The sequence below is a fragment of the Notolepis coatsorum genome (assembly GCF_963971535.1).
Source record: "Notolepis coatsorum genome assembly, chromosome: 13".
NCBI lineage: Eukaryota > Metazoa > Chordata > Actinopteri > Aulopiformes > Paralepididae > Notolepis > Notolepis coatsorum.
The window spans coordinates 29,243,599-29,266,453 of NC_140177.1; the positions used below are offsets into that span (position 1 = coordinate 29,243,599).

The 22,855-nt window shown below is 44.6% G+C and overlaps 1 protein-coding gene across 5 annotated transcripts in view; it reads left to right on the forward strand.

Annotated features, from left to right (window-relative positions):
- ankrd12 (ankyrin repeat domain 12) overlaps positions 1-22,855 on the forward strand; it is a 76,436-nt gene that overhangs the window by 43,608 nt on the left and 9,973 nt on the right. For 4 of the 5 annotated variants that reach the window (XM_084327827.1, XM_084327826.1, XM_084327824.1 and 1 more), the window contains 6 exons: positions 12,496-12,609; positions 13,061-13,211; positions 15,307-15,378; positions 16,028-16,162; positions 17,993-18,196; positions 22,190-22,332. In XM_084327827.1, coding sequence (XP_084183953.1) covers positions 12,550-12,609; positions 13,061-13,211; positions 15,307-15,378; positions 16,028-16,162; positions 17,993-18,196; positions 22,190-22,332 — 765 coding nt within the window. In that variant the 5' untranslated portion in view covers positions 12,496-12,549. The remainder of the gene's footprint in view (positions 1-12,495; positions 12,610-13,060; positions 13,212-15,306; positions 15,379-16,027; positions 16,163-17,992; positions 18,197-22,189; positions 22,333-22,855) is intronic. The other variant, XM_084327825.1, reaches the window with a different exon arrangement.

Here is a 22,855-nt window from a genome sequence, read left to right on the forward strand (position 1 = left end):
TGTAGAATCAAACTACAGTTAACATGCAGTGTCGTCAGGGCGGCTAAGTGGCACAGTGGGCAAGGCGCTCGCCACTAACGCAGGAGATGCTGGGTTCGAGCCCAGCTCGGCGTTGCTACCGGCTTGGCTGGTCGTTCATACTAACACAATTGGCAGTGTTAGGGGTGGGAAAGCCGGTGGGTGGGGATTTGACGTTGTGGGGATTTGACGTTGTGGACAGCGACTCCCACAGGTCGGTTGGTGCGCCTGTACAGCAGAATCAGGAAGTATCGGGGGCAGCGCAGCGTATGCCTCCCACGCGTTACTCCTCACCACTGAGAGATTGCGCTGTTCAGGTGAAAAGATGCAACAGCTGCCTCCTCGTGTACCGGGCTTGGTCCTCACTGCAGCCGACCAGTGGGAGGCATAGTCTAGCAACGTTCGAGACAGGGGAGGGGAGACTTGGCGAGGCGAAATTGGGATGGGAGAAAAATAGAAAAATAAGTAGAAAAAGTGGATCAAAAAAAAACATGCAGTGTCGGTGTCGCACAATATCTGTATACACATGTAGAATCAAACTACAGTTAACATGCAGTGTCTCACAATATATCCATATACATGTAGAATCAAACTACAGTTAACATGCAGTGTCACACAATATATGTATACATGTACATGTAGAATCAAACTACAGTTAACATGCAGTGTCACACATAGATCCATATACACCAGAACACAATAAGAATATTGCATGATGCCCTACATCAAAATGAATTCCCCCCCAATAGGGCTGTTACACACAGTCACACACACACACACTCTTACTGTGTTCAGTAGTTTGATAGTGAAACTAACCTGTTTAACCTACAGTTTGGTTGCCTGTACCTTCTGCCCGAAGGCCAGAGCTCGAGACTAACGATGTCCCGTCGTCCCGGGGACGATCAAATATTGATTTGGGACGAACAGAAATCTTTGCTGGGACGCAACCGGGACGGAGAGGATTTTTTTTTTTCACATGAAATGTCAATTGGCCGGCGGCTAGGTGGTGTAGTGGGCAAGGCACTCGCCACCAATGTGGAGACGCTGGGTTCGCGTGTTCGAATCCAGCTCTCCACATTGTTTTCAGTTTAGCTGGTCGTCCGCAGTAATACACATTGGCCGTATTACGGGGAGGGAAACTGAAGGGTGGGGATTGGGCGTTGTGGACCGCGTCTCCTACAGGTCGGTTGGTGCGCCTGCGCAGTAGAATCAGGAAGTGTCGGGGGCAGCGTGAGCCTCCCACGCGTTACTCCTCGCCACTGAGAGATCGAGCTGCGCAGGTGAAAAGATGCGACTGCTGTTACCTCAAGTACCGGAGGGGACTTGTGCTATGTATGACTTAGTCCACATTGCAGCCGGCTTGTGGGAGGCAAGAAACAGCGTTCATGACAGGGGAGGGTTGAATTGGATGATACAAAATTGGGATGGGAGAAAAATATAGAAAAAATGGGAGAAAAAGTGGATAAAAAAAAAAATGTCAATTGGCCGACTGTCAGTGCGCGCATATATTGCTGTCAAATGGTGAATGTCTCGTGCTGACTAAGTTCACAGAAGTCTAAACGTAGCGTGATTTGCCAAATCCAATGACTATCTCCGCCTCCCAACGCAGCGATACACTAATCCAGCATCAAACTCCTACCCACCTCTCCTCAGCCACTCACGCTGCAGCAGCGTCACACCCCAAATGAATCTCGCATCAAAAAAGAAAAACGTGTTAACAGGTGAGGGAAATCTCTCTTACCTAGGCTTTCTCCACTGGTATTTAACCCTGGTTGACAGTGAATGACAGCTGGTGACAGTCGCACGGCACGAGACCACTGTACAAGAACCGCAGAAAGATCAGAATGTTATATATATAAAAAAAAAACGCGCGCTATACTGTGGCATCCTCTCGGTGACGAGAGCACCGCAAACATGCTGCGCTATTTGAAGAGGATAAACACAGACCCAAAATGACCAACAGGGAACTGCATCCAGCAATACAACCCCTGAGTCTAAGGTGAGGACACATTTAAATCACAGAAGTGTAATGTTCTATTGGAACTGTATACAGTTATCGACGCGTTCTAGTTATAGCTGCTTATTGCTAGCTAACGTTACTGACTAACGTGCAGACTGCCACTGATTATTAAAGGATTTCTATTCGATTCTATACTAACACGTAATGTTACTACCATTGCGAGTTAATTGGCATAACGTTACATTTATCTAAACTAACGCGGAGAAATAGACGACAGGCTATAGGCAAACTTCACTCTGCAGCTACACAATGAATCCATATTCAGTGAGGAGGGCCCGCTGGAATTTTGCAGCAGTTATCAATATCGACCAGGACTCAGGAGGACAGCGCGATCTAAGGGACATGTTTCATTACTAGTCAAGTGTCATTACTTTAGTTATCAAAGGTGGAATCTCTGGACGCAATGACATTATATAGTTTAAAGCTAAACTACGTTTTTCTTTCTGGTTAGAAGAGGGATAACTTATTCAGTTAGATTTGATTTGATCTTTATTTATCTCTAACATTTTCAACCATAAACACACATTTGTAATAACAAAAAAAACTAAAACTAAATAAAATACAAATACATTTAAATATATTTTCCTATGGAAGGAATAATCAAGATGGCTCCAATTGGTTGACTATAACAGCACCGTGACCAAATATCCCTATACTAGCACCTTGTTAAACACTTTTTTTTTTTACATTTATTTTTAATCATAATTATTCTTGTGAAATCTTTCCACCATGGGAGCCTTTTGACTAAATCAATTTATTTTCCCCTTCTCTGAATGGTGTTTCTTATGGCAATAACAACTATAGACGACAAAACCAAAGTAAAGAAACTACATTTGATTTTTGGGACGGTTACATTCACTTTGGGACGGTTAAAATTGTATTTCGGGACGGTTCTGGGACGGTGGTGAAAAAAGTTAGTCTGGAGCCCTGCCGAAGGCATCAGCTCCTAGTCTTTGTGAAGGATGTGGTTTGGGTCAATTTATTTCACAAATGTCCTATTCGTTACTTAATCGGGCCCAGCGAATCCTTCAGACGATTTTAATTCACTAAATATAATCGGTGTGCCGTTATGCTAGTAATGATCCAAATTACGGTACACAAATACAAACCCTTCAAGTTCAGTAGTATTGCTAAAAGGGGGGAAAATGCTTTTATAATCCTTGAATCACCTGTACAATTAAATTTCCATCAATGACTGACCACGTTTGAAACGGTGTAGCGGATGTAGCCCAGGCTACTGACGGCTTAGGGTGACACCAGGCGAGGGGTGGCACCAGGCGAGGCCATGCGCTGTCATGTTTTTCACCGCGTGGCATGTGCCGAGAGAGCCTGTGATCGGACCGACGTCTCGGCACGCTTGATGGGATCTGATGGGTGTAGACTGAGTCGAGTCTTGCGTGGCATAATGAAAAGAGACGCAACGTTTCCCCCCCTCCTTCAAAACCGGGTGACCACTAGTTGCTCTACATGGAACCTAATGGCCGGGGCATCCCGGTGTGGTCGTAACACCCTCGTAGCCACAGGCGTGTGTTTGCTGTACGGTCGCGCGTGTGTGTGTTTGTGGCTTCCCCCTCGTCTTATTCCTGGCTGTTTTGTGGCCTGTCTTGCTACGCGCAGCTCGACGACAGACCCCAACGAGCACTCTGTAGTTTCTATCGCTGCTGTGCTGCTGATGGGGCCTTGGAATAACTTGCCGTTCCGGCGTCTTGTCATGCTATTCATCTGGCCCTGTGACTGAAACTTGAGGACTGTCTTGTGTAGAGCCAGGCCCACGCCTAGGACCTGACCTTTGCCCCAATCCTCCCCTCCCCTCTCCTCTCCCTCCTTTTTAACCCATAATCGGTAGTAAAGGCTTCATTGTTCTCGTCCACTGCTTGGGTATCTGATCATTAACCTACATTCAGAGCAGCGGCGGTAGGCTTCTTAAGGCTCTCAGAGACTCTCTCCTCTGACCGGCTTAATGGGAGTTGCTTCAGTGTGTCGAGGCCTGTGCTGAGCCTCAGTCTCCTGCCAGTAAAGTTAACCCTCTCCCCGCCTTTCGGGACACAAACATTAGGCTATTTTACGAGGCTTTTGATTTGTGTGTGAGCAATGTCTGACCTTCTCCCTTGTAGATGTAAGGTCGTCCCTGTTTTTATGGGCTCTTTAAGTGATGTATAGGGCTGGGACTCAAGTCTTATATAAGGACACACATTTAGCACACATCAAGTAGGCCTACTTTATGTCTGGCTCTCAGGGTGGCACAATGCTTGGGTCATTATGAATTGAGCCTCGACAGATTTGGGTGTCTCTGCTATTACTTGAGCCACACTAGCAAAAGTAGCAATTTTGTGTGCGTGTGTGTTCCGGCCAGCGAATGAGAATTAGGCATGCAGGCACATACTCAGCCATGGCAGGGAAGTATTTTCATCATCCTCCCCATAGTATCCAGTGTGTCCAAGAATCATTCTCACAGATTTCACTTATACATTTTTTTTCTTTAATACAATTGACAAACGTCCTAGTAGGACGTTTGTCAATTGTATTAAAGAAAAATAAATGACTAGGACGGTCCTAGGGATTTGTCTCTGAGATCATTGATAATTAGATTTTAAACCTGGAAGCTAGTCAGTCCTTTTCAGAGCTCCACATGTTAATACAAATATTATTCATTCCTGGAAAGGAATAACTTTCCCCTGCTTGTCCAAAGCAAATCCCAAGTTTCACAGTTATAAATGATAGTTTAGTAATTAGTAGCCTATAATCCTATATACCATATTCAGTCCAGACGATGATGATGCACACTGAGGTTGTGCTTAATGACACACCTATAAATAATATATAGCACACTGATTGAAGTCAACAGACTCTATTCTTTCAGTAGGAACTACGGCATAATGGACACGAATCTGGAGTTAAAGTCGAGCTAAAACAGCATTTTGAGTATTTATTTAGCTTCTGTATTGTGACTTATTTAACAGTCTTAAGTTCTTAACAGGACCGGCAGGTGGGACACAACGTTGGGAGGAATTTGTTTTGACCATCGAAAACATTGGGGTCGAAGACAAAGTCATGATGTTATTGGTTGAAATGTGTGCAAAGCCTACATCAGCACATTTATAAGACATATTGTTAAATAGCTGCACGATATGACCAGGGACAGAATCTAAACCGGTTAAATAGGTATTTCTTCATTTCGGCTCAACTTTAAGCACACAGTCCCAGAAATTCACCAGCCTCAGCCAAAATTCCCCAGCAATTGTCTGGTGTTTAATTTCCCAGTACAGTAAAGATTAGCAGGCTTGGAGCCGGAGCTGACAACCTCCTCCCCAGTAAAACACTTTTGCTGGTTTTCACGTAGCGGAGGAGGAGAGACATGGCGAGTCTGTCTCTGCCCGGGTGGGTTAGTGAGAGGTGGACAGACGCCCCAGGACGTCCAGTGTCCCTCGGTTTGTTCCGTCCGTGCATAGTAATGTCCGCTAACGCTCTCGCGGTGTCTTTATACCAGTATCACTGTGCATATTAATACTACAACTCTGTACATAGTACATTTGATTAGCACTATTACTCAGTAGTACTAATTTATATATCTTATACCCTGTTTAATCACCTGTACATTTTATTTTGCCATTGCACTTTACTGTTTAGGTTAGATTAAAATGTGTTGTCGTTATTCAGCACAAGTACAGTACAACGCAAATAAGTTTGGCATCCAACCAGAGTGCAAATGTAACAGTAAAGTGCAATAGTAATATACAATGTACAGGTGATTTAAACTGGGTATAAAATATGTGTTTGTACTACTGGCAGGGCTCTACGCTAACCTTTTTCCCAAGGAGCACATGTGCTCCTAAATGAAAAAATTTAGGAGCACACAGAAATTTAGGAGCACACAAAGAAATTTAGGAGCGCAGTGAAAAAAGTACCAGAGTTTATTAACAAACTATTTATTACATGCATATTATACAAACATCTGTGCAATAGCACCACCAAAATCACACATTGGTCCATGGCATGCCTACTAGACAAAGGATATAGGTTGTCTAGCTGATTTTGTATGTTGTAGTGTTGTCACGATACCAACATTTTGACTTCGATACAGATAGGAAAGGTAATGGAATATATTATTAGATGACAGACATGGAAAGTTCTTTAATACAATTCTTTAATTCATTATAATTTAAATTAATATTTTGACACTGTTGAAACGTAAATAATCAAATGATTGTTACAGCTGCTGAGCTATATACTATAGCTAATGTCCATCAATATCTTCCTTTTGAATGAAATAGGATCAGGAATCAGGAGAGAGGGGATGCAAAGCTTGCAGAGTTTTCCAGAGAGAGAGAGTTTTACCGCGAGGAGGTGCGTTTAGACTATTGCTCGCAGAGTTTTCCTTACACATAGAAACAGCGGCGAGAGAGAGGGAGAGGTTTTTACCGCGACGAGGTGCGTTTAGACTATTGCTCGCAGAGTTTTCCTTACACATAAAAACAGCGTGACTCATGAGATAAGTTGTCACAGAGCTGTCAAACGCAGGGCTGAATAGTTGGATGTCATACCTGTAGCTTCTAAAATTAAAGGTCCGCACACCGCACTGCTCTGTGTATATTATGAAATGACAATTGCGCTTTGACACGCCCACTACCCAAAACCATTACTCGCACAGACGCACACCGTGCTCCTAAATGATTTGTCCGGTTCGCACAAATCTATTTTTAGGGGCAAATGCGAGTGAAATGCTCACACTGTAGAGCCTGACTGGGTGTACTGCTAAAGATGTATGTACAGAGTTGTGATACAGGTATAAAGACGGTATGATCGTAGTCATACTGGTTGGCCATTCTGGCCAAACGTCTTTTCGGTTGTACTTGTGCTGTAACAACAATACATTTGAATCAAATCTAAACAAAGTACACACACAGTTAGGCCTAGTAGTGTTTGTGATTTTTATTATTATTATATTTGATTTATTTCTATCATTAATTTGTGATGTAATGCACTCCTCTGAATTGGCATGACATTTTAAGCGGGCGTTGAGGTCATGGCTACATATGGCCCCTGCAAGCGGGCAGCCGGGGTGATTCCTGTATGTCACTTCCATGTTGCTACGTATGCATTTGGATTAGTTACCATGTGACCACATGCTAAAGCATGGGATTCTCTCGCTCTCTCTCTCTCCATTTTCTCCACAGTAAAATAATTGGAGTGGACAGTTCTGGGGCAGAGTGCAGATTTGGCGCCGTACATTTTGTGCACGTCGTGTGTGTGTGTGTATACATATTACACCGGTTAATCGTGTGCATGCACAATTGCACATAGCCTATGGACTGGAGAGTGTGTGCGCAGACTGCGCCCGTCAGTGGCGGCTGGGTCTTCACTGGGTATTGTTTTCTCTCTCCGCCCCTCTCTCCCAGTCTCAATTGTCAGACTTGGGCTCCTGGCTTTGTCCTGCTACTCATTAGGGGGTCTGAGGAGGAGGAGGAGGAGACAGAGACGGAGGGTGGGGGGTGGGTGGGCGCGCAGCTGAAAGAGACCTCCCCCATCATTTAGCCTGACGGCACACACACACACACGGCAGAGCGACCACGTGATCCGCTGTTTACTGTCGCAGCCAGTGTAGTGGATTTCCTTCGCCCGACCATATCGCAGGGATCTGCTTTGTAGAGCGGGGGGGGGGGGGGGGGGGGGGGGGGAGAAAGGAGACGTGGTGTACCGTAGTAGATCCTAAAGGTGTTTCTCCTCCTCCTTTTGAATCATTGTTTTATTAAACAGCTGTTCATCATCATGGTCACTGTATCGAATGTTCAACGGTAATATTGATTCAGTTTGTTTAGCAATGGGTTTCTAATACAAGCCGTCGCAAGTGCAGGGTGGGGGGGGGGGGGGGGGGGGGGTCGCATATAAAGCAGACATTTCCCACATGGTGTGTGAGTGCTGCAGCCAGTACCCTGGGGGGAAGCTGGAGTGGACGGTGGTACTGGTACTGTACTGTGCCGTGTGTCTCAGGCTGGCTATTCTTAGCCCGCTCCCTCCCTGTCCGATCCTGCAGCCAGTGGATCAGGTTACCGTACAGTACTGTGTGTGTGTGTGTGTGTGTGTGTACACTTCCCATCTCTCCCGGCTCCTCCACCGCCGCATGCACCTCCCCTCTGCTCGGTCCCCTCGCGGCCCAGCTCGCAGCTCACGCGAGGACAGGCGTTCTTCTGCTACCCGCTGTTGACTGCTCTCCGGCGCTTCGGAGGAAATGGCTGTTATTGTTGTCAGTCTCAGGACTAGCGGAGCTGGAGCGCTGTGGAAAAAGCACCAGGCCTTAAATAAATACAGAGACATCTGCTTCTCAGAAGGCCCGGCCTGGACCGTACCGACGGGCTGCTTTGGTCATTCTTCTATGAAGCCGTAATGCTGGCGGTTTATGTGGCAGACAGATAGACAGACAGACAGACAGGAGCATGTGATCCCCGTGGTCAGAGAGAGGGTTTTATTGTTTGTTTTTTTCCCTCTTCCTTTCCCCCTTGAGCATCTCCTCGGCTGCTAAATAATTGACCGTACTGTTGATGTGGAACCGAGGGCTGTCTGACCATCGCGTGCGTCGTCTTAATGTCGTATCGTTCCTGCGTCGCGCCTCAACCTTCCCCCGTTGGCGTGATTCTAATGTTTTCGATGTGGCTTATTTCACCCATGGGGGGGGGGGGGGGTGGATTGAGATGGGACACCGTCTTACTGTAGGAGACATAGACATTATTAAGTCCCTGCGTACGGAGGGATCCGTAAAGACGGAGGGCGGTTTGATCTTTCCTTGAAGCGGCCCAAGGTTAATGGCAGCGCTCGCAGGGGCTTATGCAGCAGCCCTCAGCTGCTCGTGAAGCGCAGTTGAATGCGAATGCCAAACTGGCGAAAGCCCAAATACCTCTGTAATTCTAGTCACACCCTCCTGGCCTCATCCCTGGGCCAGATTGGAGTCATGTCAGCGTTTGTTTTCTGGTCCGCTCCTGGGCCGTCCGTGCAGCTTTAATAACCCCCCCTGATACGCTGGCCTCTTTACACAGGCACGTTCCTCTCTGTGGGCCGCTCATTCTCCCTCTCAGCTGTCTGAATGACAATGCTGGTGCACCGGCTATCTGCTGACTAATGACGGACCTCACACTGGCCCTGGGTGATCGGAGAGGCTAGACTAGTCATTGGAGCATTGTCGCCGTCCCGGTCTTGTCATACAATACAGGCCCGGGGCGTATAACACATGGGGAGCATTGAATGGATGGAGTACAGTAACGGGGCTGCCCCTACGATTTTTCTAGCTACTTAATGACGTGTGGTTGTTGACAGTGTGGGTGTTTTGGCTTTTTGATGCACACAGTGTGCTGGTATTCACAGGAGTTTCAGGAGGGAAATGGGGAAAGAGATGCTATTTTTGTGAAATGTAAGATTAAGGGCCTTTTATTAACCTACCGGTGAAGTACATGAAATCAGAAGATATGATCAGTGAACTGCAAACGCTATTTGTCCGGTCGATGCTAGAACCCACAAGTTCAAGTTTTGTTTTATTTGTCACATATAATAAGGTAGGCCTGACATGTACATTAGTGAAATGCTTGGTTCTGTATTCTCTTGTGCTTCATACAGTAAAAAGAATAAGACCAAACCCTATACAAAATATACAAAACTTAAGTACAAAATGCAAAAATGAGGTAGATGTAGTGCAATGTTCCCCTATTGATGGGTGTGTGTGGGTGCGTGTGTGGGTGCGTGTGTGTACAACCTTTTAATCTCATAAACACAGACCACATTAGGGCCCCGTGGTCACAGTGATGAATAGGCTATAGTTACTGACATAGGTAGCAAGTTTCCTACTGAAGGGTTGTTTTTGAGACGGACCCTGACCTGTGATTCATGTCGCCTGGCCTACTTGTTTTTCTGATCAAGCCGGAGAAATGAGAGTAAGGAAATTCCCCCATTAACCGATTCACTAGTTCCACCTAGTAGTGACTGTTGTGTTTGTGGAGGGACCGATGGCCTGGTCAGAGAGCCGGCTTCCACTAGTTCCACCGAGTGACTGTTGTGTTTGTGGAGGGACTGGTGGCCTGGTCAGAGAGCCGGCTTCCACTAGTTCCACCGAGTGACTGTTGTGTTTGTGGAGGGACTGGTGGCCTGTTCAGAGAGCCGGCTTCCACTTTAGTAGTTCCACCGAGTGACTGTTGTGTTTGTGGAGGGACTGGTGGCCTGGTCAGAGAGCCGGCTTCCACTAGTTCCACCGAGTGACTGTTGTGTTTGTGGAGGGACTGGTGGCCTGTTCAGAGAGCCGGCTTCCACTAGTTCCACCGAGTGACTGTTGTGTTTGTGGAGGGACTGGTGGCCTGTTCAGAGAGCCGGCTTCCACTAGTTCCACCGAGTGACTGTTGTGTTTGTGGAGGGACTGGTGGCCTGTTCAGAGAGCCGGCTTCCACTAGTTCCACCGAGTGACTGTTGTGTTTGTGGAGGGACTGGTGGCCTGGTCAGAGAGCCGGCTTCTTTCTCCGCTTTCTCTGCTTGCAGATGTTTGCCTGTAAACCCAGACGGCATGTGTGAGCAAAATGGCGCCCTAGTCCCAGATAATATTTTACACAAATCATACTATAGTCCACCCATATAACTCTGTATGATAACATGTACAATAGTGCTGTATATACCATATTTATACATTTTACCGCATATATATCCATATCTGTATGAATATACCTGCGCTGCATATAATCCTTCTATATACCTACTTATACACATATGACCCATATAACTCTGTATGATAGCATGTACAATACATTAATACTGTATATACCGTATATACATATTATAAGGATAGATATATCTATGATCTATCCACATGTGTATACCTGCATATAATCCTTTTTACATATCGTACTATATCTGTACATAGTACATACCCTTTACCTTCTCTTACTAGTTACGTAGAGCCATATGAAATCCGCGTTCACGGAATCGCGGACGGAATCGCGGAATTAACCAATAAAAATGGAATCAACTGCAAAACGTGGAATATTGCAGAATTTGGCCTAATCTGGACTGAAATTTCGTTTTTGGGTGGAACGTTTGGTGCACACGCGACCGGGGAGGCGGGGACTCTACAGCGTGTTACACACAACACAGCCGCGGTGCTCAAGCGTCTCGCTGCTTCCGTGTTAACATCGTCAAGAAGCTAAACAATTCCACAATAAGCCCTCAATTCAGAGCAGAACAGTATCCTAATGACTTTTATGCCTCCGGTGATAAGGTGTTTTGCTAATTCTGTCAACGTTCCGTGGACTGGACCCGCAAAAACACTTGTGACACTATTGTGATTAAATAGCTATAACGTTAGGACGTTTAGCTTCTAGCTAAATCTAGTGCACCCATCAATTTGTTTAATGCAAACGATTGTCATTATACACTGCCCTTTATAAACTAAATACACTTAAACAGCTATGTAACGTTATAGGACTATCTATGGAAATGATAGCTTCTAGAAGTTCTAGCTAAATCTGGTGCACCCATTTGTTTAATGCAAACGATTGTCATTATACACTGCCCTTTATAATCTAAATAAACTTAAATAGCTATGAAACGTTACAGTACATAGGACTATAGATGGAAATGATAGCTTCTTGCTAAATCTAGTGCACCCATCCATTTGTTTAATGCAAACCATTGCCATTATACACTGTCCTTTATAAACGAAATAAACTAAACTAAAGGTGCCTAAATTATGCATTACTATATTTCATCACAATATAATAGATATAGCTAGGTTACTGACATTGTCATTGTGATAATGTCAGTAGTAGCTAGCTGTATCTATTGTTTACACTTGAAATATGTATTTTTATTTTGTCACAATATTAATTGAAAAATATTGTGTAAAATTGAACTGTATTTCTGAGTTGCAGCACTTAAAAACATTAAATGGACTGTTATATCTTATTCAATTGTGGACATTTATTCATTCCCACTTATTAGACACTATTTCTGATGGTAAAATGAGCATAAAAGGCAAAATACAGAATTCTGAAATATTAAAACGGAAAAAATGGAATTTGGGAAAAAATAAAATGGAATTTGGAAAATAATAAAACGGATTTCATATGGCTCTATAGTTACGCTGCTGGCCAGTATGATTTAATTACTATCATAGTGTCTTTATACCTGTATCACTGTACATATTAATACTACAACTGTACATACATCTGATTAGCACTATTACTAAGTAGTACTAATCTATACATCTTATATCCAGTTTAATCACCTGTACATTGTATATTACTATTGCACTTTACTTTTACATTTGCCCTCTGGTTGGATGCCAAACTTCTTTTCGTCGTACTACACTGTGCTGCTGTATAATGACAATAAAGGTTAATCTAATCTAGTATCCTCTCTTGTTTACATATCCAGTGGAAACACTGAGGCGGTGACGTAGCTGATCTTGTGCGTCTCCTCCTCTGTCCCAGGTGCATGATGCGCCCACTGCGCTGCAGCTGTCGCAGCTAGTCCGGCGCCACGCCATGGCCAAACCCGGGAGCGACAGAGATGCAGCCATGGTGGACAAGCAGGCGGGGAAGAAGGTGCGTACGAGGCGTCGCCGTGACGATCCCATTTCTCTTGACCTTTTCCACCCCCTTAATACGAGCTTGACGGACGCCCCGCTGCCCTCCCCCCGGGGGAATAGGACTTTGACAAGAGGGCATTATTCAGAGAAACCCGTCTGCAAGACCCGGAACAATTAACCGCTGCGGAGAGCCACATCGCCGGGTGTAACATGACTATCTGTACGCCGTTATGTTCAGTGTCATGTTTTGGCACGCTTTAGTCCCCTGAAATATTATCCTCCGGTTTGAACTCGAGGCCCCATTGTGATTGGTCGGTTTCCGGTAGTTTACAGAGGCTTTTTGAAAGGGTTTGCCTCCTGTGTGCATTTACTCCCTTGTTGTGACAAATATATAGCCCTGTTGCACATGATATGTTGCCACCTCTCTGTATTCGACATGCCTGTTTATTCGCCCCCTTCCACACCAGAGCAAAGAGAAGTTATCCCCGTTCACCAAGACTCCAAAGCTGGACCGGAGTCAGCTGCTGGGGAAGGAAGGGAAACCCAAGTCTTCCATGAAGCGCAAGCTCTCCTTCAGTGCCAGTCCGGCCCGGACGGAGGAGCAAGACTCAGACACGGGTAAGAGCCGCTCCACCCCTCCTAGTGCCATGCTTCTGGCTCGCTGCCATGTCTCCACACTGCCCCCTGGTGGCCTGCAGTACAATTAACCTCTGGGATCCTCTTTTATTTCTTTTTTTTTTTAGATTCAAATTCCTTTTTTATTTTTTTTGCCTACATCTCTCCTTTTCGATGCGCGTGTCAAGCTACACACTGCATTCTTTTGTCTGTCGCGGTGGACAGTCGTGCGAGGATAAACTAACGCGGTTTGAGGTTGAATTTCCTGTTTTTGATGGTCTATGTATTTCCTTTAACGTCCTTCTCAAGTTCAAGTTTTGTTTGTCACATGCAGTATAAGGTACATGTACATTATAGTGATATTCTTGGTTCTTTATGACCCTCCTGGAAATTGTGCTTCATACAGTTAAAAGAATAAAGACCAAACACTATACAAAAATACAAGAAATCAAATCTATTAGGAATAAATGGTGTCTGAAAGTAGTTTAGGATGCTGGTAAAAACGTATACGATAACTTGTGTGTTGCGAACGCTGAAGTGTCGGAGCTCGTGTCCTCATGTTGGACCTTTTCAACTTGGGTCTTCAGTTCAAAATCCCTAATTATCTCAATTGTACAGCGGCGTAACTCACGCAGGGCTTGTGTGATTAGATTATTCTCTTCCTTGTGTAAATAGCCTATATTCTATTGCTGTCATTTTGCTAGAAGTCTTAAGTATACGTTTAGCTCTGATCTTGGATCTGAAAACGGCCCCGGACATGCTGCAACTATAATTACAGCAACTGAAACGCCGTGAATTGTTTTTGCTGTGTTTTTAAAGAGGACATATTATGCTTTAAAAAAAGTTGCAAAGCCTGACTCACGAATCCCACCAGGCACGGACATAAGCACGCCCGGGTTTCGTGCGAGAACAGCGCGCGTGGCCGTCCACACCGAGTCCGACTTCAGAGCGGGCGAAAGTGCACGGAGGAAGGCACATTTACATTGGAACACCTGTAAATGCCTAGTCTATATGCAAAGTCAGTCCCCGTTTGAAGATTTTTTTTAAAGATTTCCAGTTCCAGTGTGTTCTATTGTCCATTTTGCATGTATAACCAGTTATTATATAATTAATTAGAATGTTAGAATTGGTGATCAGTGTGACTGTACTCCTGAAAAAGTATAGTATGGTTTATTTGTATTGGGAAAGATCATACAGACACATTAGGTTGAACAACATCTATATGTGTGGTAATAATGCAGATATTTAGTGTATTTCTGTGAAAATGCGCGTGGCGCACGCTAGGGGTGGGAATCGCCAGAGACCTCACGATACGATACTATCGCGATACTTGCGTCACGATACGATAGTATCTCAATACTAAATATATCGCGATACGCTGAGTATTGCTGGGGGGGGGGGGATATATATATATTTTTGTGACTATGTGGTGTCAAAACCTATTTTGACAGTTTTATCTGAATTTCATGAGCCAGACGCCTCCGCGTGTGCACGGTCTCGGGTGTGGGAAGCGGCTGCTCGTCTACCATCTTATAGATGCAGAAACAGCCTGTCGATAGACGGAACGGTACAGACGCATGCTGGAATGCATAATCCGAGTCGTATGTTTTGGGGACCTCCGAGACTTATTTGAACTTGTTGAAAAGGAGCGTTATAGCAGCATGCTTTTACTATTCTACTCTATACATATACTCTCACCATTTCTTGGTGAATAAAACTCTGTTTAAACAGATCCAGACTCTCTTGGAGGGGGAGGGCTTTGCCTTTTCAACTGCCTTTATTTCTTTTCTCTTTTTTTTTGAGATCCTCCTCATTTCCTGTGTTGAGCAGCTGTAGGAAGAAGGGAGGCATTGACTCCACCGAACCACCTTGGATCTTCACTGTGTCGCCATGACTCATCTGTGTGCGCGGGGGGCGAGTGTGTATGTGCATATTGTGTGTGTGTGTTTTGAGTGCTAGACGAGAGGGAGCGAGAGAGCGAGAGAGAGAGAGAGCGTGCGTTAATGCAGTGCTTTACCACCCCCTCCTCCGCCCCGCTCTCCCTCTTCCCTCCCACCCTCTTCTCCCCCCCCCCCGTCCTCTCTGCTTTGCACTGTAGATGAGTCAGACCCAGGCCAGTCGAGTGAGACCTGGGGAGAGAGATTAGTGCCTCCCTGCAGGATATACGCAGGTAACTGCAGCCTCAGCCGTGTCCTCCTCCTCCTCCGAGTCGAGTCACCCCCCCCTCCTCCCGGCGCTGCTTTGCCGTAAACGCACACATACACACATGCATGTGTGTGTGTGTGTCGTCGCCCTGCACCCCCCACCCACACCCTCTTCTTTAACGCTCACGCATGTTTTAAGGGAGAGACGACCCGAGAGGAGCTGCTCTCACTTGGCTTAACCCTTTCACTGCCACATTACAGAAGGTTAACCTTTCACTACCACACTACAGACGGTTAGTGAAAGGGTTAACCTTCTGTAGTGTGGTAGTGAAAGGGCTAACCATTTGTCGTGTGACAGTGAACGGGTTAACCTTCTGTATGTCGCAGTGAAAGGGTTAACCAGTTTGTAGTGTGGTAGTGAAAGGGTTAAGAGAATGCTGTTCGGATTTATTGTTTGTTCCCCACTTTTTTATTTATTTTTATAACGCCATGCTTGTTTACCCGCCCCTCCGCGTGCCTGACAGATGTAAGAGGAGGAAGGAACAGACCGCGTCACAGGAGCGCTGAGGGCCGTGCAGTTTTAGACGTGAAGAATTAACATTGCGTGTGATTCCTGTCCTTAACAGAAATGCCCTGTTCTTTTTAACACCCCCCCCCCCCCCCCCCCCCCTCTAGATAAAGATGGACCAGATAAGAAAAAGGTGAAGAAAGAGGGGGGTAAGAAGTCTGCCCCAAACCTCCTGTTCGGATACCCGCTGTCGGAGCGCAAGCAGATGGCGCTGCTGATGCAGATGACTGCCAACAGTCCAGGTCTGTGCGCTGCTCACCGCCATCACTTCCTCCAACACCACTGTATCTGCCTTAATACTTTGGATGCCACGGGTCCCGTGGTTTAAAAGCAAGCGTATGCCACCACCCACTTCAATGATAGAGCACTCGCATTTGTGAACACATTTACTATATCTTAAATTATGACTGTCTAATCTGGCCGTCGCTTATCAATGACTTGTTTGCAGTCAACATTGTCGAAACGGATTGTTTTTTAATTGGTTCATGTCCGTTTTATACCATTTTGAAAAAGGCTTGTTTTATGAAAGTTTCAGAAGATTCTGTGATAAACGCCCTTTACTGTAATACACAAAACACGTTGTCATTTTTTGGCCTATTTATGAATCGTTTTCAAATAAACGCTAGATTATCGATAGTATGTGTACTTATGCACGTTATAGAAGCGGGCTGAAAAATCGAATCTCTTATTTCCTGATCGCACACACACATAGGGCACACGTTGATATCTCTGTGAAAAAAGGTCTGATTATCCTAAGATTGGTAAAATAGATTCCTTACCTCAGATCAGATGTTCTCCAAAAAGATTATTCCAATTCCTGATCGCCATTCCAAATATCGATCGCGTTTATTGATCCAACGCTGGGTGGTCGAAACACCGATTCCACGCTGTTCTGATGGTCCAGAATGAATCCGATCGTCTCGGGTGACTTGTCTGAGAAGTAAAATGAGGAAGCGGATTTTTTTCCCCTCATGCTTTTCATTCAGTCTAATCCAATGGGGTGCAGTACCACAGGGAGAGACGATAGGGGGCGGTATTTTCCCAATGGAGCTCAGAGAGAGTTCCAGTGGTAACAGGAGGCTAGATTGATGAAATATGAATGGAAATCGCTAATAAAAAATAAAACGATTATAAACTAGATCTCTCGTCTCTCTGGCACTCAACGGTCAGCATGAACTAACGAGAAATCTCGTCGCTGGCACTCAAAGTGTTATGGATGAGTCATTAGGCTAAAACACCAGCCTCCACCGGCCCTCGCGCTTCTTTCAAGGTTGTTTCCGAGACGGGACAGTTTCAAGTTCCAGGTTTCTAGTTGACGTGCCGTGTTCAGGAGACGGGGTGGTAATTGTGATGTAAAAAGCTTAAAAGGGAACATAAACAAACCATACAGACGTATGCCAGGAATGCTGTAAGCAGACACGGATGTTCGTACACATAAACATACAGTAGACTATTTCAGACGGCAGCCACAACATCAGCAGAGCAACAAAAAAAACATAAATAACATAAGAATAGTAGAAATAGTGCGTGGGTAAAGTGCATTAATACTGGTTAAACACGAAGTGCTGTTTAGACTCTGGGAACAAAGCTGGTCCTCAGGCGGCTACAGGAGCCTTGATGGAACCGTCTGCCAGAAGGAACCAGGACAAACAGTTTGGACACGGCTAGGATTTCATCAAACCACTTTGATATGGACCGGTTTCAGATCGTAGAATGTTATTGTTATTCCCTGATTTATCATTTGCTCCTTTGTCATGTTTTGTTTTTGTTTAGTTGAGAAGTACACAGTTCCTACGTTTTCGTGGAATTCGAATTCTTTTTTTCTTTTTTTTTCAGGCCTGGAAATGTAATTGAAAATGATGTTTGTTGATGGTTGTAGCTGGCCAAAACGAGACCTGGCGCTCAAATCAGAGATTCAACAAAAACGAAAGTTTTGATAACATAGACGCTGATGAATAATGTACATGTCATGGGATTTGATTGACAGAAATGTGTAGGAACCCTGTTGATGCGTCTATCTATCTATCTCTCTCCCTCTATCTCTCTCTGTATTATTTGCTTGTCCCCCCCAGACTCGACCCCCAGCCACCCCTCTCAGACACCCCCGGTGCAGAAGAAGGTCCCCAGCAGCATTGCGTCGAGACAGAAGGACAAGGTGAACAAGAGGAACGAGCGCGGGGAGACGCCCCTGCACATGGCAGCCATTCGCGGAGACGCCAAGCTAGTGAAGGAACTCATAAGCCTCGGCGCCGACGTCAACGTGAAAGACTTTGCAGGTACGTCATCCTGAACCCGCTGTATAGAATCTCTACATGTTAAAGGGCTTAACGCCACAAAACAAGTTAACGTTTTGTTTTATTTGGCACATATAAGGTACATGTACATTACAGTGAAATGCTTGGTTCTGTATGAGCCCCATGAGATTGTGCTTCATACAGTAAAAAAGAATAAAGATAAAGACTATACAAAAAAATAACCTTCTTACTGCCATGCACTCTTCCTAATATACTAACATACACTAAACACTGTAGCACTCAAGTCTGAACACTTTGATGAACATTGTTACTCAGCTGAGTTGTACCCTTCCTACTGACTTGTCATACAACATTTGTAAGTCGCTTTGGATAAAAGCGTTGGCTAAATGACTAAATGTAAAGTACAAAATGTGAAATTAGGTAGGGATGTAGTGCAAATCTTTTAGTAATAAATGGATTAAATATGGTGTAGTGTCTAAAGTGAATGTTAAAGGTGAGTGTTTAAAGTGAGTGTGTGCAATGAGTGTAGAATGGATGGGTTAGTGTAGCATGGAGTCATGGAGCATCCTGACCTGACGAGGATGGAAGCGGCACACGTCTGGTTTCAGCAGAGATGTGGAGGAGTGCAGTGTGCGTGTCAGCGCTAAGGACTGGAAATGACGAAGCCAAGTGGATATGTCCGGTTTCCGAGTGTCTGGGTTTCAGGATTGACTGCTTCAAGATGACATCGTCAATCCTTAGGAGCTGGGTTGTCAACACGGCCATCCTCCCAACTGTTTTCACTTTGGACCGTACAGTACTGGATGCTGCTTGGTGTTCAATCAAACACAGACACTGTTCATCAGCCAGACCCCTCGCAGCTGCTCCAACACGTGTCGGGCAGAAGTGTAGCAAGCGGTTTTGCAGGTCAAAGTTGGAACTAATTTCAACTCTGAAAGGCAGGATTACAGAGGGCAAGCGGGCGCGTCACATCGTGTTATTATTTTCTTTTATCAAATATTTGTATTTCTTTTTATACACAAAACAAGACGAATACAGTAACAATAACAAGACCTCACAATACCACAATAATAATAACAACAATGACATTAGCAATAACAAAAATAATAAACACAGAACATAACATAAAAAATCTACTTATATTATTACAGACGCCACAATAGACACCCCAAAAGACAATTCCTCCCCCACTCCAAACTAGGGATGCACCGAAATTTCGGCCACCGAAAGTTTTCGGCCGAAAATGGCAAAAAATTGCCTTTCGGCCGAAAGAATTTTTTCACCGAAAAAGATATCACCGAAACAGAAACGACCTGTAACCTAACGCGTGTTGTTGTGATGATGTCGCGCTGTCGGGAGTCGCGCTGTTTTTATGTAAACTACGCGCAACGCGTCCAATAAATGCGTCTTTAACATGCTTTTATATCCTTATTTACTATATGCCCGTCGCGGTTAATCACTGAGTGATCTAATATGCATATTATTCAGAGCGAGGGGGGGGGGGATTGTGTTTCTCACATTGACGCGGTCTGTCTGTCGCGCGTCTACTGTGCCAAAGTCAAGAGAGCACATTCATCTGGGGACTAGAAAGGTGCGCTCAGTAGAGCACAGATGTCCGCTGCGGCAGCCAGAGAAAAGATGGAATTAATGTACTGTATGCATTCAGAAGTGCTGAATAAATGTTTTATGGACCCATAATAGTGATTATTTATTATTTAAGTTAAGTTTTGCCATAATCATATTTTTCCATAATCATAATGTTCCACAACATTGGTAAAAAAATTATATTCTATCATATTCGGTTTTTGGCCAAGAATTTCCCATTCGGTGCATCCCTACTCCAAACCCCAGGACCCCGCTCCGCCGCTAGATTGTGGCCTTTACTCTCTCGGCCGCTGAGACCCAAAGTCCAATGCCGGCGGTCGTGTGTTTTGAATGGTTGAGAATGAGAGACTGGGAAAGTAAAACGTTTGAACAAACGTGACCACGCCTTTAACACTTTGATTGCCATGGGTTAAATTCATGATATACCATAGATTGCCAGCTCTATTTGTCTATGGAGAAGTACCCCTTCTTTGCATGGCTATAACTTTTTAAATTCTATTGCTACATTGCCATTATTAGGGCCCATTCAAAGTCCTATATGTATTGTTCATTGTGTAGCAACGTTAAACTTTTTCATTCACATATTCATAGTAAAGTATGGTCTAATGTATAAGTATGTTTTCATCTCTTTCTGCAGCTTTCTCCAGAACGTGATCTATAGCCCCAAATGCATTATATTGATGATGAAATACAGTTTGATGGCAATCGGGGTGATATAAAAAAATTCAATTGGACGTACTTCTAGAATGATCTACGTATGATCTGATGATGACCGGATGGGCGGGGGATCGTTTATAATTCCGTGGGTAGCGTTATATCATTCATCTATTGTGGGTCATATGTTCATCATAACAGTTTATATGGAACACGTTCAAAAATAACGCTGAATCTTACCGGATCTTCCTCGCGCTGTTGGACGATCAGCGTGGTGTAGACCGTTTTCGATTATGCGATGTTTATCCTGATGAACCATTTCCAGCTTGTATAATACTATATACGTCCAAATAACGTTGTTTATTGAGTTAGGGCGAGCGATTGATCATCCAGTGTGTTGAGATGGAGTCCGGCTACCGGACGCGAGTGCCCGGAGCTCATATGGATGAGCACTTCCTGTTTGGGGCGCCCCTCCCTCTTGGCCGATCTGCCGATCGGCCACCAGATGGCGCTCTCGAACCGACAGTTGGTGGGAGCCCACCAGCACATCTCAGGGCTCCGGAAAGAAAATATGATTTTGATCACAGATTTTTGAAATATTGATATCAAAGACTAGTTACGGCGTCCTCGGCACCTTTAGCATGGCTCTGAATGATGTGAAAAAGCGTTTTCCGGCAATCAACTCGTACACCTACTGTGAATTGTACCTAAACTGCACCTCGTCCATTTATGCCTTGCACTATATAGTATTGTATATTAGTACACTGCACAGTATTGTATATTGTATGGTAACTACGTCTACGAACATTGTACATATGTCTAAACTGAACACTGTGACCTCTTTTTTTACTTCTAATTTTTACTATGTTTTTATTTCATACTTACCTTGTCATGCACAGTCTCTGGAGCGCAACAGTAAGAAGCATTTTGTACAAAAGTATTCTGTACTTCTGTATGACAACTATTAAAGAAACTTGAACTTGAAACTTGAATCAAAGTGTTAACACTTTGGACGCCACAGCGATATGCGTGACGTGTTGTTGAACGCGCGACGCTCTAAAGTTTAGGAATACATGGCGGTCTTTGCAGGGCTATAACTATATTCTATATTATAGCTATGGATACAATACTATGGCCCCATTTGACATCGACTATCGTTCAATATGTGTTAAAGAAATAATTTTTCATCCATACATATTCCCGTTTTATACCGTGGTGAATATGACTATAGTTTTAGAATAATCCTGTCTAAGTGATCGAAGTGAAATCATGGTTGGATCACAGCAGGATTGATACCATATAGGCCTTACCTTCACTAGGATGTACCCCAAAAAGAATATTCCAATTATCTGATCGTGAGTCCCAGTATTGGTGTCGATCGTGTCGCCAACATAATCCGCCACACATCATGCACCGGGAGCATTTCACGCTTCTCAATCCGATCGGGACAACCGGTCCCCTTGCCCGACCAATGGAAATCCGACCGGAGACTTCTGATCGACCCACAGGCCACGTTTCAAAGGGTGCTCGATACTGCCACCTGGGTGGATGCAGCCGGAATTGCACATTGGCATTCTCAGAATGATTCCCCATGTTAACCCAGATGTCCCGTGTGCCTGTAATGAATGGAAATATCGAATAAAAGAACGATGAAAACCCGACTATACTCTGTTTTGGCGCCCAAGCGTCGGCGAGTTAACCCGACTATCATCGGGTCTGGCGTCCAAAGTGTTAACAGTCTTTTTTGTCTCTTAGGCTGGACACCCCTTCATGAAGCCTGTAACCTTGGCTACCATGACGTGGCCAAGGTGCTAATTTCCGCGGGCGCGGAGGTCAACACGCAAGGTCTGGACGATGACACACCGCTCCACGACGCGTCCAGCAGCGGACACAAAGATGTGAGTTCTGCAACGATACAGCGTCTCCTTATCACGTGCATGAGGCTCGACTGTTTTACACATCATAGGAGACTGTCATGCAGAAAGAATCATGGTAGTTGGACTGCTGAGATATTGTTCAATAAAAATGAGATAATGTTTAATAAAAACATGTCATATTGTTTTAATAAAAGTGTCCAATAGAAATGTCAGTTTAATAAATAATCTCCAAAGACGAATTGGCACATTACATTTAAAGGGGAACTCCAACATTTTGGGAAATTAGCTTATTTAACATCTTCCCTGGAGTTAGACAAGAAGATACATACCTTTTTTGTCTCTGTGCGTGCATTTTAGCTTTGGGAATAGACGCTCCGTTAGCATAGCTTAGCTTCATCACTGGAAGTGAGTAGGGGCCGGAGCCTTACAGTGCCTTACAGTGTATTGCAAGGTCTGACATTGACCAAACTTGATATGCATGACCTTGGTGGGCTCTAGGTCAACTCCTGAAAAGGGGGTCAATGTCAGACCTTGCAATCAAAAG